Source organism: Physella acuta, unplaced genomic scaffold (genome assembly GCF_028476545.2).
Source record: "Physella acuta isolate Inbredline_101_S28 unplaced genomic scaffold, ASM2847654v3 ptg000312l, whole genome shotgun sequence".
Lineage (NCBI taxonomy): Eukaryota > Metazoa > Mollusca > Gastropoda > Physidae > Physella > Physella acuta.
The window spans coordinates 1-17,550 of record NW_026731831.1 but is presented as its reverse complement, the minus strand read 5'-3'; the positions used below and the strand labels follow the sequence as shown (position 1 = coordinate 17,550).

General features: G+C 33.4%; 2 protein-coding genes across 2 annotated transcripts; one reads left to right on the top strand and one right to left on the bottom strand.

The window, feature by feature from the left end:
• Nucleotides 1–1,346: 1,346 nt before the first annotated feature.
• Nucleotides 1,347–4,062, bottom strand: LOC131940216 (uncharacterized). The gene is made up of 4 exons (XM_059298843.1): nucleotides 3,986–4,062; nucleotides 2,326–2,542; nucleotides 1,806–1,958; nucleotides 1,347–1,578 (listed from the first exon to the last, which is right to left on the bottom strand). The coding sequence occupies exons 1-4, from the start codon at nucleotides 3,995–3,997 to the stop codon at nucleotides 1,382–1,384; spliced, it is 579 nt and encodes a 192-aa protein (XP_059154826.1). The 5' UTR covers nucleotides 3,998–4,062; the 3' UTR covers nucleotides 1,347–1,381.
• A 371-nt stretch (nucleotides 4,063–4,433) lies between these two features.
• Nucleotides 4,434–11,333, top strand: LOC131940215 (cationic amino acid transporter 4-like). The gene is made up of 9 exons (XM_059298842.1): nucleotides 4,434–4,512; nucleotides 5,298–5,503; nucleotides 5,644–5,765; nucleotides 5,882–5,930; nucleotides 6,069–6,145; nucleotides 6,427–6,759; nucleotides 7,090–8,220; nucleotides 10,060–10,171; nucleotides 10,775–11,333. Exons 2-9 carry the CDS (start codon nucleotides 5,299–5,301, stop codon nucleotides 10,912–10,914), a joined length of 2,169 nt encoding a protein of 722 aa, XP_059154825.1. The 5' UTR covers nucleotides 4,434–4,512; nucleotide 5,298; the 3' UTR covers nucleotides 10,915–11,333.
• The last annotated feature ends 6,217 nt before the right edge of the window (nucleotides 11,334–17,550 follow it).

The following is a 17,550-nucleotide window of genomic DNA, read 5'->3' as shown; positions in this document are numbered from 1 at the left end:
ACTAAATATCAACTTAAATGAAACTAATAAAACTGCACAATACAAGAAATGATATTTATTTACGTTCCAAATGTGTACAAAATCTTTATATACATATAAACAAATATTACATAAACTTGATAAATCATTAATTTCAATAGTAATACATTTTCTGCTTTTAAAAAAAAAATAACAAAATTTAATAAGTCAGGACTTGATTTGGTTTAATACTTAAAACAGTCACAAAAAAAAATCAATGCAATATTTGCTAATTTTAAACTGATGACATATTATAAGCATGGTCAATTTTGAAATCTAGAACACTTTCAAGTTAATATTTATTTTCTACTAAAATAAAAGTGCAAAACTGAAACTATTATAATCCTAGAATAATCAGATCTATATATTACACATTTTAATAAGTAAAAATGGAATGTAGAATTATGTAGTAGGTTTATAGTTTTTGTACTAAAAATAACACGTACAGACAAATTTAGCATCAGACATACATAAAAACAATACTATGTCACATTAACTCATTGTTTTTCTTTCTTAATCTCAAGCTGCCTCAGTGGAAATACACAATAGATTTAAATAAACCGGGAGTGATCTCCCCTAAACTTTCTCGAATATTCTTATATAAAATAACAGGGGATGGGAACTCGGGCTATAGACATGATTTTTAATCCATTTTAAATACTTAAAGTTTTAAAAATAGAATAAAATCTCGTAGACAAATTAATTGCACACCAAGTGAACGCGAAATAAAAAAGCGCATAATAGTGCGCAATATTATTATTACTTTTAAAATTTACATTAGTTTTTTGAGAAATCGGAAGTAGCGTAAAGTACTACTTCCAGTCAACGGAAATGACTCAAAATTTAATAGAAGGTAGAGAATTAGATCTTTTACTTACGTATGAAATTTCATTTATCTATCTGAAATAGTACTCAAGTTATAGGCTTTTGAAAAATTCAAAGTAGGAAAAGTACCACTTCCGGTTATCGGAAATCGCTCAAAAGTTGATACAGATCTACGATTTTGATTAAATACTTATATATGAAATTTCATCAACCTAGCTGTAACGGTACTCAAGTTATCGTGTTTACACACGGACACACACACACACAGACACACAGACATACGGACAGAATTGCAAAGCCCAGTTTTTCAGAATGGATTACGCATAAAACCTCTTAATTTTGATAAATCTGGATTGATAATTTTTGCCCGATTAAAATAAGTCCTCTGTACTTCGGATGTGATGAAGGACTGAGGTGTAATACGGTGAAAATTGTTAAAATTTCAAGTGATTTTTGTGCACGATTACAATACTTTCTCTATACTTCGTATATACGAGAAAGTAAAAATGTACAAAAAAAGTTTGTATAAAGTGTGTGTTCATTGTTTAAATTTTGGTGAAGCTTCAGAGCAGCCAGACCATGCGCTTAGTCCAGCAGAAATTAACATCAAAATAGAAGCTGTAGTAACCAGCCCGTATGAATACCCTTTATACTGCACATGACCAACATTGAGTAGTTCTACTCGCACCTCCACTTTCACTCCAAATATGATGATACCAACCAGTAAAAAGAGACCTAGAAGTGAATTTTAGGAAAAATAATGAAAGATTAATTGTCAAAATGAAATATCGTAATATTAACAATTATATCAATAAATAAAGCCTTTAGTTTAGTATAAACATAAAACATTTACAAAATTATTTAATTGAAAAATATATTTATTCATGTTTAGCAATATCAATCACTTTGCAAATTAAAACTGAACATCAACTTTAAATGAGCAGTAAACAAATTAGACATACCAGACAGCACAATAACGGCAGCAGTAACTGCAGAAAAAAGACCCCTTGAGCGCCCAAGTCTGTCAAGCAGGAGATTGGCAAGAGCCATCAAACTACCAAAAACAGCAATAAATCCTCCAGTTATCAAAATTCCTTGGGCTGCAGGAGTGGTGTCTGGGGAATTAAGAACCAAATGAAGCAACAACATAAAAAAAAATAGATTTATGTACTGTTAGCTGAACTCCAGTTTACCATATACAATTAGACTATATATTATTTTAGTGATAAGCAGCTTTTAGGTATAAGGCAGGTTATTTTGTTAACATAAAATTGTGATTTCATGAATCAAAATTTTGTAACTTAATACAAGACACTAGTCTAATTGGGGTCCATGCTTATGCCACAGTATGATAGTATGGCTTGGCATCTGTATATAACCACCTTTGGTCATAACCACTAACTTAAGAGTAATTGCTACAAAAAGAATAGAGACACAGCAATGAATTAAAAAATGAAACTGAGAAAGAAAAATTTTTCTTACTTGTCCTATCATAATCGTTGCCGGAATTTGTGCAACGGTCACTGCTAGTCCAACATACTCGTTGTAGTCCAAAATGTGCCACAACATCTTCTCTGTATAGGTTACGGTTCCTGATTTCAATCCAGTAGTTGGTGCACAGCCCTATGACAACAAAAATGGTGGCAATATATGCAACACCAACAGCTATTGCCAGAATAAGAAACCGTTTATCAGGTGCCTGCGATAAAACAAGAAATATAATGTTCATATAAATAGTAGGCTAAAAATATTTTTATGTTAATTAATGTGTGAGATTAAAAATGTGCCAACTGGGCATATAAATAAGGGCCTAGGCCTATATTATTTACATATATATAATTTACAATATAGCCTAGTAGATAGATACTCTAGCTGCTAAGTTCTAAGCGAAGTGACTACTCGGAAAAGATTTTTCGCCCCAACGTCTCCACCTAGTCGGCAATAGTGACTATAGGCTAATAAGTTATTGAATAGATCTAGTCTATAACTCAACTCGTTTAATTTTATAGCGCACCTTATATTAGTATTACTCGCTAACTTGGAGGCGTGGTCGGTTGCTAACAACAATATGGCGCCCAGACCGGACGCTTGACTTCCGATGATTTTTCGGCTAAATTCCAGAGACCTTCTACTAATTAGTATTTAAAATGTTTACCACGCGCAAAATGGCGGGACTTTCACATTATAACAACAAGCTATAGGTGGCAGGGCTATATATGCCAGAAAAGCATTTTAAAATTTGCGTTGGAGAATGAAGGCTAAATTTAAAAGTTGGTTTCATCAAAAATACTAGAACTTTTTAAATATCGATTTCCATATTACAAAATTGATTTCCATACTGAAGCATTATTAGTTTTATCAGTCTATGAAAAAATAAATCAAATATCGTCAGCCGTTTTTTATGAGACCAGCCGAAAAAATGACAACCAAATTTTTTTTGAAAAAAAAAAACCACGTGACCACTATTTGGTGATCACTAGTGAGGAACTCTTGTGCATGGCCACTTAAAAAGTCTAACTTGATTTGTGGTTTTCTTTAGCTTCAAGCTTAAGAAGAGTTGTCATGGAGAGATGTGTTGGACATGGCAGTGATTGACAATAAATATTAAATTAAGTAATTTAGTTTAAAACGAACTAAAAACTCCAAAGTTAGTGCCTAATGGATTAAATAATAAATATGGATGTCTATTATTCAGTGGCCATGTTTAAATTGATAATTGCGTAAATTCTAGATTTAGTGAGAAAAACTACCTTATAAAATATTAGGCCTATTTATTATTTAGGCCTATTAGTCTAGGTATAGGGTATAGGCCTAGGCCTTTTTATTCACTATCACAATAGGCCTACTATTTTACTATTATTATTAGTAATTTATTAGGCCTATAGACTATCTAAAGTATAGTCTGAACTATTATAGTTAATAGTAAATTAATAGTAAGTTAGTAGTTAGTAGGCCATAGGGCCTAGACCTACTACTATTTTTAATTTTATTATATTTATAATAGGGCCCTATTATTTATTATTTAAAGTTCTACCGTGGCAGTGTGACATTATCAGACACTGGTATAACACATACCCCACGCTATGTTTACTAGAAAATAATAGTTTAAAAGTTAAAAGTCTTGCGAAATATAACGGACTACCTGAATTCCCATTTTCAATGTTTTAGCGAAACGCGGAAGTACCAACACCTGACGGGTGAGAATGGCGTTAGGGTCATTGGATTTGTAAATTTACTAGGTACCGGTGTATCATTAATTTATAACCTATTATTTATCATTTAATAAATATATACTGAATAACTACAAGGGCTAATATTTTTCATCATGTTATCTTTAAAATGAAGAGAAAGACAAACGAAATCCAAAAATATTTTTAAAAACCCTGTACATTAATTTTTTACCTTACTCGAAATTTATTTTCTTTTCTCAGGGTGTCAAAATTTAAGTTGTTACCGCAATTTCATTTGCGTTTCCAGTAGTTCTAACAGTTTTAAACAGTAGAATGTAATTTTATTTCTCACACAAAACAATAATGTTGCGGCTGCTACTGCTAGCAAACTATTAACTAAACATATTTTTATTTAGACACAAACACAAGTTTAGTCGATTTAAAAAATGGAACTTTTTCCGATAAAAGAAATTTATATTTGAAACTAAAACAATAACAGGTGGCTTTTTATTATTTTTAAGGTCTGAGGACTGAAATAATAAAACTACTGTCCTTCTTCTTCCTCCTACTGAACTGACTGACCTACTCGACACCAGTGACACAATGTGACAATAATATTCACAATATTATTATAAGACAGACAAGAGTGTCACAAGAGTATTTCCTCAATGCGTTACCAATAGTGTATTTTTATATTTTTAGATGTGTGACATTGTTTTCTAAAACTGAATTAACATAATTATTTATGTGTAAACAGTGTCGGCATGACATTGGCTCACATGAGAGCCCAGAGTGCTCTTTGTCATCCAACTGCCAGGGCGCTTGCGAAAGCGTCTGGTTCGATTTAGCCAATGGTTATTAATAGTAGACCATCATATCAAAAGTGCATGGTGCATACTTTCATTTATATATATAGATCTATATATAATATATATAGATAGTAAGATAATAATAAAGTTCACATTACTAGAATTTTAAAACTACACTCTGCCACTACCACTACTACCAGTGTTTCTTCCAGACTTTTTTCTCCGGGGGATAAAGTCGAAGAAAAATAAAATTGATATTGAAAAAATATTTTAACCAGGCCATCCGAAAGAAATGCCGCTCTAGAGATCTGGTCACTATATATATCTTCTAACATCTACCTATAATTATGTTAATAATTAAGGCAAAATACACTTTTCATCTTCTAGTATTATTAGGCCTAATTACAATATTGACTTTGAATTTTATTCCAAAACATATTACTAATTATTGAATTTTTTTTTTTACTTTTACTAGTATGAAGGCAGCATCTTCACCAAGGCTCAGCCGCCTTGGATACTTGCATCAGCGTATACTACATCAGAAGGTGGTGGGGGAACATGATATGAAAACAGATTTAAGGCGATGCCTTTCTACTCCACAACTTACCCTTCTGGGTATGGGAAATACAATTGGTGTTGGCATCTACGTCATGCTTGGCGTCATTGCTAAAGAAAATGCTGGTAAAAACTTAAGAGATTTTATATTTATCTAATGTATAATAGCAGGTTACAATAGATTAATTAGAACACATTTCACTAACTTTTGATGGTCTTTATGAGTTGTGTTTAGACCTGATTTAATCGCCAGTATTTTGTTTCAGGACCATCTACAGTTTTGTCCTTTGTGGCTGCCATGTTTGTTACTATGATGAATGCTCTGGTATTTGCTGAATTTTCTACCTACATTCCCCATACTGGAGCTTCCTACATTTATATTTACAGGGTATCCCTATATATTTTTTTATATTATTTTTTTTCTCAAGACTTTAGTTTCCAACATCAATAATATAGTTATCTTGCAATAAAGAAAATGAATGTGTTAATGTTCTCATTTAACAGGTTTTTGGAGAGTTTGCTGCATTTCTTTGTGGATGGGTAATGATAATTAGTAAGAAATATTTCCATATGATAATGATAAAAAAAAACTAAAATAAAACTTGTTTATTAGACTAGATCATAACAATAGAGAGTATTCTAAAATGATTTGTTTTGTTAAAAATAATGAAGGATTTACTTTTTTTATCAGCCTATGCATTTGCTTCATCCGTGGGTGCAAGAGCTTGGAGTGGAATGCTAGATTCATTTTTTAACAATACAATACAGGTAGTTCTTCATTAATTAGTATTAGTAACTATATTTTGAAAGAATTTATAGGTTCTATTCTTTATTTGCCATTGCAAAAACATTTTAAATTTTAAGAGACAATAACAGTTTTTAGACCAAACTTTTCAGATAGATATAAAAATTTCTTAAAAAAGAAGTATAGAAACCTGAATAAATATACTGTGATATTCTTCATATTTTTGATGCATTTGCCTTATAATTGTATCTTATAAGAAATAAAAAAAAAGTTGTTTAAAATAATAATATTTTTTCTTTTGCAGGCCCACACTGTCAGTGTGTTAGGAAATATTCAATTTGGTCTTCCATTTGCAGAGTCTCTTGATGTCCTGGCATTCTTCTTTCAGATTTTTGTTGTTATTATTGTGTCCTGCAATGTCCTGTGCTCTTCAGTGATTAACACCATTCTTGGGATCCTCACCTCATCTGTCCTTGTCTTTGTCTTTGTCATGGGACTTGTGTACGGCCATGGCAGTAATCTTCTCAATGAAGATCATGGTGGGTTTTTCCCCTTCGGTGTAGCTGGAGTAATAAAAGGGGCAACGCTTGCCCTCTATGCATTAAGTGGCTTTGAGGTTATCGCAATATCAGCGGAGGTGAGCATATGTGTATATTCAATTGTAATTATTTTTTCAAATAAAATCTTGTAACCTTTTACAAACCTAATCTAAGATAATTAGTTTAGAAATTGTTTGTTGCTTACATTTTTCATAACTGGCACTTGTTAAGTATTCCTACATATTGTATCACCATAAAGATGTTTTCATAATTATTGGTAGTATCTTTATGAATATTCAGGTACAGCAAATTAATCCAGAACCAAGTAATGTAGTTTGTGTTTCTAACCAAAGTTTATATATATTGTGTTAAATGATTGCAATATACAATTTTAGCTTACTTTTAAAACATTTTTTTTTTATGCACAGGAAGCCAAGAACCCAGCTAAGTCGATACCTCGTGCAATTATATCTGAGCTGCTTCTTGTCTGCACCATTTATGTCGGTGCAGCTATTGGGATGTTGATGCTGATTCCATACTGGGAAATTGATCTTCGCTCACCATTACCATCAGCTTTTGAATACAACGGCATCTTGTGGGGAAAAATTGTGGTTGTGATTGGTCCGTTGTTTGGTATAACCAATCTACAGATGCTGGGAGTGTATGGTTTTTCTCGTGTTCTTTACCGTATGGCTAAAGATGGCCTCTTCATAGATTGGTTCCTTAAAGTAAACAAAAGAACAGGAGTCCCGTTGAACAGTGTGTTCTTTGTGGGTTTTTTCACATCAATCGGAGCTTTGTTGTTTGACTTGTCGTACATTGTCAGGGAGACAGTGATTCTCATGCTGCTGGCTAACATCACAGTTGCTGCCGCGCTCATTAAACTCAAGATCACAGAGTCGCAAAAATTTCTTTCTGGGGTCAACCCAAACCAGACGGAGAAAACTTTGCCGAAAAGTGAGCGAGAATATTATGACCAGGAGGTGGTGGTGAGTGAATATGAAACCTGTGAGAGCACGGAGAGTGTGGACGTGGACGGAGTTGTCCCCCATGGAGATAACCTGCTTGTGGATGTAACAAATGATCAACTCAATGGTCATTGTTCTGGAGACGGCCCTGATGTTTCAAGTATTTTAGAACAAAACCAGTTCTTAATTCAGCAAAAAGTGATGAACGAGATTCAAGTGAAACAAGATTCAGATGTAAATAAGGCAGACGACGAGGAAACAGAGGATGACAGACCTGGAGCAGACCCTAAAGTTTTATTATCAAAACTTGAACCAGAAACACTGATTGAGATCCGAGATAAAAAATACGCATCTGCTGCTGCTTTATTTGTCTCCCCTTTAATTCCTGGAATACTCTCCGTGAATGTTGTCATGTTTTTGCATTGGGCCACCTGTTTCTTCATGGCCATCCAGATAAACTTTGGATGGAGGGACCTCTGGGCACTCCAGCCTGTCAGTGTTGCTGCACTCTCTGTTTTAATGTCAGTGGCCGTGTTCTTGTCATTTCTGCTGGGCACTCAGTGTGGGGAAACTCAGAACTCAGGTTTTAAGGTGAGTGAGAATCTCCTAAGCGTCAAGTTAAAATTTATATCAGCCATCTTTAATAGGTTTTATATACTGATATGTTGTTCATATGTAAATACATTTTTTGCCTCTATTGTGTAATATTTTTAAGAACTTATTCTAAGAAAAAAACTAGAAATAGAAAAATATCTTATACTAGAATACCCGTCATCCGTTGGATAACTGTGGGTTTCGGGGGTCATCCATCAAAAAACATCACGTCTGTCACTCAGAGGCATAGCGAGCCTTCCCGGCGCCCGGGGACAAACTTTTTGATTTTAACCCCCCCCCCCCCCCAAGATTTCGATTTTCAACCCCCCTCGAACTTTTGATGTGCACCCCCCCCCCCCCCCACTCAAACTTTCGATTTGAACCCCCCTCAACCTTTCAATTTATTTTTCCAAACCATTTTGGCGCCCCAACATATGTCCCCCCCCCCCCCGCCCCCCTCCACCTCCCCCCGCCTCCCCTCCCCTCCCCCCCCCCCCGCCTCCCCTCCCGCCCCCCCCCTCCTCGCTACGCTACTGAAGTGTCACTTATCGTCACAAAAAACAGACCCCACATTCAAAAATATGTTTCTTATCTTTTAAAAACACCGAAAACACCGATTTCGGCCTATCCCTTCATATACTGACGTCACATGTGACCTACTCAACTCTACTTCACCTGCCCAGTGTCCCGCCAAGTCTCAGACAACATGTTTTTATCGTTTAAATAACGATTCCAGCCGAGCATGTCTCTGACCACACTATCCTTTCATATGCTTAGGACAAAGAAACAGATGAACTCTACTTCACCTGCCCTGTATCCTGCCAAGTTCAGATAGGCAACTTTATCATTCACATCTAAAAAAAAAATTGAAAAAAAATATCATTGACATATTGGTCTAGAACCTGTGCCACCCACATGAGAGCGGGCTACGCTACCAACTTAGCTATTTTCTCGTGACGTCACAAATGAATTTTTATACTATACTTTTGAGTCTCCGCGCATAGATCTAGAGATTTTAGATCTAGAGAAATTTATTGTAAAACTAAATGAAAAAAGACAGTTTAAAATTGATATAAGTGTTGGAACGTAATAAATACAGCAAACGGACGTATTGTTAAAGTTATAACCGACAGAAAATTAGATTTAGAACGCGTTAAACTTTTGAATGGGAACACAATTTTCTTCAATAGACGCCGCCATTTTATTGTACTAAAGAGTAAACAAAAACCTGTGACGTCACGGTCCCGCCGAGTCTAGTGGCTTTTCAAATATTTTAAAAAAAAATGGGTTATTCTGCATAGGAATAAATCAATAAATTAATTAACGTCTTTAAATAAATTTGTGATCAACAGTCTGTCTGCATTAAAAAATTATTCTCTACCTGCATACCATTTTACAGCTTTCCAGATAGAGTCGAACATATCACAATTTTCGATCAGGCAAACAAATAAATATTCAAACATGTAAACAAAGTTGAGTTTTAGTAGTATATAGATGTACTATAAGTACTCTTTTTATAATTTTTGTAAACTTTTATTAAATCTTAAATTCCTATATATTCCTTAGTTCTGGATTACATTCCTTTTAAACTAAAATGCATGCATTGACAGTCTTGACCTGACTTAATCCTCTTTACTCCTTGTGGAGCACAGGGCCTCCACCATAACCTTCCATAATCCAAGACATCCCTGATATCTTCCATTTGTCGAGAACTCTGCATGCCTTGATTGTACACTATCTTTTAAATTTGTGTTAATTCTGTGCCTCATTTATGTGCATTGATTCTGTGTCCTATCACCCAGTTTAAGATGCCTTAACTTCAATGCCCTGTTTCAGACCCCACTGATGCCCCTGGTGCCCACCTTGTCAATACTCAGCAGTTCCCTGCTCTTGTTCTCATCTGGGGACCTCAATGGTTTCATTGAAACTGTCATTCTTCTCACTTCAGGTGAGTTAAACTGTCATTCTTGTCAGTTCAGGTGAGTTAAGCTGTCATTCTTGTCACTTCAGGTGAGTTAAACTGTCATTCTTGTCATATCAGGTGAGTTAAACCATACCTGTCATTCTTGCCACTTCAGGTGAGTTAAAAATATAACAATGACATTTCACATTAATAGTTACTCCATAGAATGTTTTGTCTTTGCGAACTTTGCACCTGGTTAACTATAGCAACCCTTATTTTAAACAAGCTTTTGCTTCACTTTACTGTGATACATAAAAATACTCCTTTTTAAGATGGCCAACATTGTTAAATTAGAGCCTAAAAGTGTAGCTATTTTAACATATAATATTTGAACTCTTGGGATATTGATTATGTTTGCGAGAATCCCAATTGTTGATTAGACCACATGCTATACAACATGTCAACATCCCTGTGAGAAACTGATCAAACGTAATGCCTATGAAAAATATTTTCATTTCGGGTTGTCCAACTGATATAAATACCAATTTTTCTGGCTAGGATTCAAACTCATTCACTCTTTTACACACCTATAAAAAGGGAGTTTCTAATTGAATTTTGCCACTAACAAAACATATGTCTAACACACAGGTACGGTCTTTTACATCGTTATGGTGCTCATCAACTACCACACCCAGCCGCGCAGCACTGAAGACTCAGAACAGAGAAAAGGTTTGGTGGGCGGAAGTGGGGATGACGCTGATGATGAAATTGAATCGGATGAATTTTAAATTACAAAAAAAATGACAATTCTTCAAAGTTGGTGTGATTTGATTTTAACTGGTATAACTTTGGAGCATAATCTCCTCTATCCATATGATTACCCCATTTATTTTTCTGAAATGTAATTACCTAATCAATACTAAAAGTCACTAAAAAGCTTTACAGAAGTATATTTATCACCAAAAAATTGATTTATTTTTCTGTTGTTTGGGTGTTATTCACAAACAATTTTCTAACAATTTGTGCAATAATGCTACCATAATTAAGAATACATTTTGATATTTTATTATGGGGTAAATAACAAAAAAAAATTGTATGGTAAAAAGTGCACAAAGTAACAGTTTCTGATACAACATGTGAAAGTTTTCGCTGCACAAATTTGTTATGATTCTACAACTTAATGTATGTTATTAAAAAGAAAAATTGTAAATGCCAAAAAATTTCTTAAAACTGTTGAATTTTATTTGCATATACAGTAATGGTGCAGTCAATATTGATGCCACTTTTTGCAAATAAATAATTCAGACTAATGTTTAGAAGTTTATATTTGAGGTGTTTCTATGTCAGTATTTGTATAGAAAAATCTGCTCCCACAAATATTTTGCAGTTTTATTTTTTTAATGTAAGCTCAACTTTTTTTGTTGATATTTTACTTCATTTTTATATTTTGTCCTTATCTCACTGTGAAAAATTACCTTTTTTGAATAATTTTAGAAGTAAATTATTTTTGTAGGCTAAATTATATAAATATATACAAATTTTGTAAAAGAATAGTTAAAAATATTTCAATTTAAGGAGGAGTTTTTTTCTCCTAACAATTGTGTGATCAAAATTTATTTCAAAACTACTAGTCAAGTATTTAATCAATGCTAATACACCTGGAGATAGATTTACTCATAAATTTAGCTTTAAATATCTGGGACATTTTTTATTTGGATTGTAAATCCATAATTGTGTTTTTAGAAGTAAATAATAGTGAGGTATAATATTATGTAAGCCTACTTTATTTTAGAGAGTTTTATAGTCAATTTTAATAAACTTAATTTTTATTTTTTCAAATGTTAAAATGTTGCAAATACATAACAGGGTTTCCTTACATCTTGTGTATAAACATTAGACTTAATTATTAAATTTATATGTAGTTATTGATTCTCTTACCTAAATTTTAAAATAAAATGTATTGAAAATTAATTTAATTAAACAACCCACATGGCGTTTTAGATGAACATTTATCTGGCCACATTTTCTAGCTTTTCTGTAAATCTCAAGTACTGTAAGCTGTGTAATCTACAAATTGATTTAATGTGGCAAAAAATACTGGCATTACAACAAAACAAAATTTTCATTTTCTTTAAAATAACAATATGTGAAAAACTTAAGAAATATTTTAATTATCCTTAAAAAAACACAATTGTATGAGTTTTCCTTAACATAAGATGCATAAAGAATTTTAACAAAAATAGTTTTTATTAATCATCTAGTGTAGCTGCAGACAGCATTTTAAAATATCTGTTAATGTGTGCTTTTCTTTGGCTTTAAACACATTTTTTTTGTCATACATCAGAACAAATTTTGTATTTAAAACATTAATTATATGAATTTGCTTAATTATTCATATTATTTCTTGTTGATGAAGTGTAGTTTTGTAAGCTGAAGAAAAACAAATATTTATTTGCAATGTTGACATGTAAATAATTACTTTAAAATGTGTTGTATTTAGAAACCATGTTTTTGTTAGGTCAAGTAAAATGAAAAGCACAATTTCAGACCCGAAAGTCAGATGGGCAAAGTTAATGTGGTGGCATATGAAAGAATTGTGTGGTCTGCATTACACCCCTTTGCCTTTACTTTCCCAACTCTAGTCAGGTACTTGTCAGAGCTGGATGGACTCAAAAACACTAAACAGATTTAAGTTCAGTCTACACGTACAGTGAAATTATATTGCTTTCATAAACTGTTTTTGCAAATTACTTTTAATTGTTCCCACCCTTATGGTTGATGCTGCAACGCCATGTACCAAAAAAATATGTTTTCATATAATAGATGTTTTCATATACAGACTAGTCTTTGTAAATAGCTATTTAAAATGTTTAAGGTCTGTAGTTTATCAGTCGTTCATTTTGTGTAGGTTTATTTGTATGTTTATTTATTTAATATTTGAATTTTATAGTTTATTGTTAAAAAAAATAGTTATTGTTTTACAAATTTTAAACAAGATGGAAGCAAGTGCTGATAATAAATGTGATATGTAGAAAAGATATTGGAATTTTATGTTACACATATAACCTAAACAACCAGCATGATTGGTTTCAAATATTCTGTGGTGAACTTTACAAAACTGACACTTGATTACAAGCAGATTCACTTGACAAATGTGATTCTAAGTGGTGATTCATTGTTAAAATGTGATGGTTGATGTTAGGTTTAATCATTTTACAAATGTGATCTATGACTTTGCACCTTAATTTTATCATACACCAAAATATGAGTAAAAGGTCTAATATTACAAAATTGGGATTTTAGGTATTTTATTTAATAATTTGTTGCACATTTATATTGTTTTTTTTTAAATTTTAACTAGAAAGTATATACAGGAAAACAATGGTAAAACAATGAGAGATATTTTACTGTTAACATTTTTCATGATCACATTTTTGCCTAGATTTTACCGAGACTTAATCTCTCAATTTTGTTAACTAGTCTTCACTATTGAAATCAACACTCAAACTAAAAGTACCCTATGACAAAATATCACAATAATGCATCATAGCTGCTAAATTACAATTCTCCATCATGAGTTATCATTAATAATTCATTTGTCCCACTTAGTTACCTTGGCTTTTTTTGTTCCACTTAGTTACTTTGGCTTTTTTTGTCACACTTTAGTTACTTTGGCTTTTTTTGTCCCACTTAATTATTTTGGCTTTTTTGTCCCACTTAGTTACTTTGCCTTTTTTGTCACACTTTAGTTACTTTGGCTTTTTTTGTCCCACTTAATTATTTTGGCTTTTTTGTCCCACTTTAGTTACTTTGGCTTGATGAAAGCTAGATCAGGTTGAGTGAATATTTTGGAGCTGTAGGCTTTACCCTTCCATCAAACAAACTTTAAATGGGTGCTGTAAATAATTCTTCTGTTTATATATATACGTTTTGTTATAAATTCTAATATTTTAATATTGTCTGATATTACAAGTTTTATGAAATAAAAATATTCTATAAATATTATAAATAAGAAGTAACTAATTATAACCTTTATTGTATGTGATCTATGCCAGTGGTTCTCATCTTGTCTAAATACTTTAACACCCATCATAAATATTCCATGTTATTATTAAATATTGTTTGTTATCGTGAATAGAGAACTAAGCTTGTACATGAATATTGTGCTAACTAACTACCCAGGATATGAGAGTCATAGTGCTGTGAAAAATAAAATTATTTGCTATATGAGTATGGTTTAGTCAGCGTGCTGGCTATTTGGGTTGCGAAATACTTTTGTCACTTGCAACTGTGGGCTGGGATTTTTTTAAAAGTCAATCTTCTGGGGGGTTTGCAAATTATAGTAATGGTTAAAGTATACATTAAAAATTTGCATTTCCTATCTTTTTCTTTATGTCTGAACCCCAGAGAAAGCACTGATTGTGGGATTTCGCTCTGATAGTGGCTGGGCGATACAGAATCATTCCAAATTTATTTGTTCTAGTAAATTATTTTGCTTGGGGGTGTTATTATTTTTGGCTTGCATTTTTCATTTTCAGCTTTAATTTTTGAAGACTAAAGTATCTCAGATGTTTTAATAAAATATGTTGCAGTAATAAATGTGTTCTATTTTTTTTTTTGTGTTATTGCTGGATAGTCGTTGTTTTTATGTTCTTAACTTATAAATCAATATTTCTTATTAAAGAATAAACAGGCATAAGCAACAAGTATTGTTAGAAAAAAATTTGGAAAAACATTTAGTTCTTTAATAAAACATTTCACACAACGGCATTTTCATTGAACGGTACTTTGAGTAGGCTACCTTTAAGCAATCCTGATCCATAGCATTTTACCATTTTTAGAATGTTAAAAAAAAATTAACAGTTTAAAAGTCTCTAACTTTTTCGGAGAATATACTGATTAAGATAATATTTCAATCAATTACCGTCTGCATGATCGATTTTTGCCCTATAGGTCATATTATTTGTCGTTCTTAATATTTTTGTATTGAAGGAATAAAAAAGCCAAACTGCATGATTGTCTCCAGATTTGGTGACAGTCTTTTTTTTTTCTCCTTTTTCTCCTCCGTTCTTAATTGCATTGTTACATGGTATTTCTTCCAAACAAATTACGTAATATGCGTCAACTTGTTATGCGCCATATGGGTCGTTGACTCTGATTTTAGCCTGATTTTCTTTTTGGATTTGCTTCCACAGCCTTTGTCCAACCAAGAACATACTACAAGGCAGCAGTTAGTTTGATTTGTAAGTTGTCTCTCTTAGATAGGTTGCTGTCCCAAGCTACCGAGTCTTATTTACACGGGGGTTCGAACTTGGAACTTTTCGGTTTAAAAACGATGAGCTTTACCAACCACGCCGACCCCAATAAATGGTCTACGCTACACTTTCTATGCTCGGCACTTTCTTCCAGTAGGTCTACACAGAATTTCTTCCAGGCATTTCTTCAGAGGGACGAAGTGGAGTTTATATAGAAAATATAATTCTCATACCAGTGTCCAACCCCCCCCCCCACCCCTGCAGATTTAGTTCTCTTTAGAATTTAGGTCAGGTGTTGTTGTAGCGAGTTATCCAGCTGGTTTAAATTCCGTATACGTGTCGTCAAAAAATGACGTCGCGGTATTTTTTGGCCATTTTTTACTTCTTTAATATACGATAACCGGAAGTTGTACTTTACTATATTTCTGGTTTCTAAAATACAGATAATTTGAGTACTTTTATAGTTTGGTGGACGAGACTTTAAAAATAGGTAGAAGATTTTAATCTCTGGTTTTTCTCAAATTTTGAGTGAGTTCCGGTGAATGGATGTATTACTTTTACACTATTTCCGATTTCTGAAAAAAAAGGTCACTTTTACCGGACCGATTTCTTCAAAAGTTTTCACGTAGGTCTAGACTCGATGACAATGTATTGTGACAAACAATTTGGGGGTAAACCTCCATTTTAGCGTATTTTATTCTCCATTGCTTGTTTACCTCCAGTTGAGCGTATTTTATTATAACAACCGAAACACACCAAAACATTAGGAAAACACGATTTATTATTTGTATTGTATTTTTGTTTTCACAAATGAATAAAATGAATGTTTAAAAAACACGACTTGTTTATTTGTATTGTATTATTGTTTTAACAAATGAATAAAAAAACAACAAAGAGACTGACTGAAGTGCTTTGTTCGTTGGTTACAAAAATAGAGATGCACACTTTGTACAATTAAGTGTTCCAATTTCAACTAAACTGAATAAAAGTATTAAAAGGGCACAATAATGCTGCTAAAAGTGGGCCGGGGGGGGGGGGGGGGGGGGGGGGGGGGGGGGGGGGGTGGGGGGGAATTTGGTGAGGGATGGCTTGGAGTGTTAGAGAAAGTGTGACAACTCACGTCATTTAAAAAAAATAAATGTTAGAGGTCGTCCATAAATGACGTCACACTAGTAGGGGGAGGGGGCAGAGGCGTAGCGCGGTTAGGCGGTTGACACCATTTAGGGGGGGGGGGGGGGGTGACACCAAGGCAAAAAATAGCAAAATATATAGAGAAAAATGATAATTCCACTTAATTAAGTGATTAATACGAGTGTTAAATAGTCTTTTAAGAGGTGCAAATCGAAAGTTTGAGGGGGGGGGGGGGGTGGTGCAAATCGAAAGTTGAAAGTTTGTCCCCGGGAAGGGGTCGCTACGCCTCTGGGGGAGGGGGGGGGGGGGCCGTAATTTTGTGACGGTGTGTGTTGAGGGGACGGGGGGTTCAGATGTGCTACGTCATTTGGGGGGGGGGGGGGGGGGTCTTGCTTTTTGTGACGGACACGCTTTTTTAACGATTTTTTTCCTTCCCCTCCCCTCCGTTACACGTCGTCACAAAAAGTCAGACCCCCTAAAATGACGTCACACCACAAAAGTGACGTCACACCATCTGAAACCCCCACCCCCCTCCCCCTCATCACACACCGTCACAAAATTGCGGACCCCCCTCTCCCTTACGAGTGTGACGTCATTTATGGACGACCCCACGTCAATTTTTTTTTTAAAAAGCCAGAAATTTACTCACACAAAAAATCATACTTGATACATATATCAAAATATTTGGAAGGATGGTAGATTTACTATGAATTTAAATAACATACAACTCTATAGATCTAGTAAAAATATTTTTTTTCAGTTTTGGCGAAATTGTCAAACAAAAAAAACACAGAGTTTGTACATTTATTGCATAAATACAAAAATATAATACAGAATAATTAACAGTGTATCAGTTTCACCATGAGACAAATGCCTTTTAAAAAAAAATACAATACAAATAAACAAGTCGTGTTTTTAAATATTCATATTTATTCATTTGCTAAAACCAAAAATTTATACAATACAATTAATAAAATCGTGTTTTCCTAATGTTTTGGTGTGTTTTGGTTGTTATAATAAAAAATACGCTCAAACTGG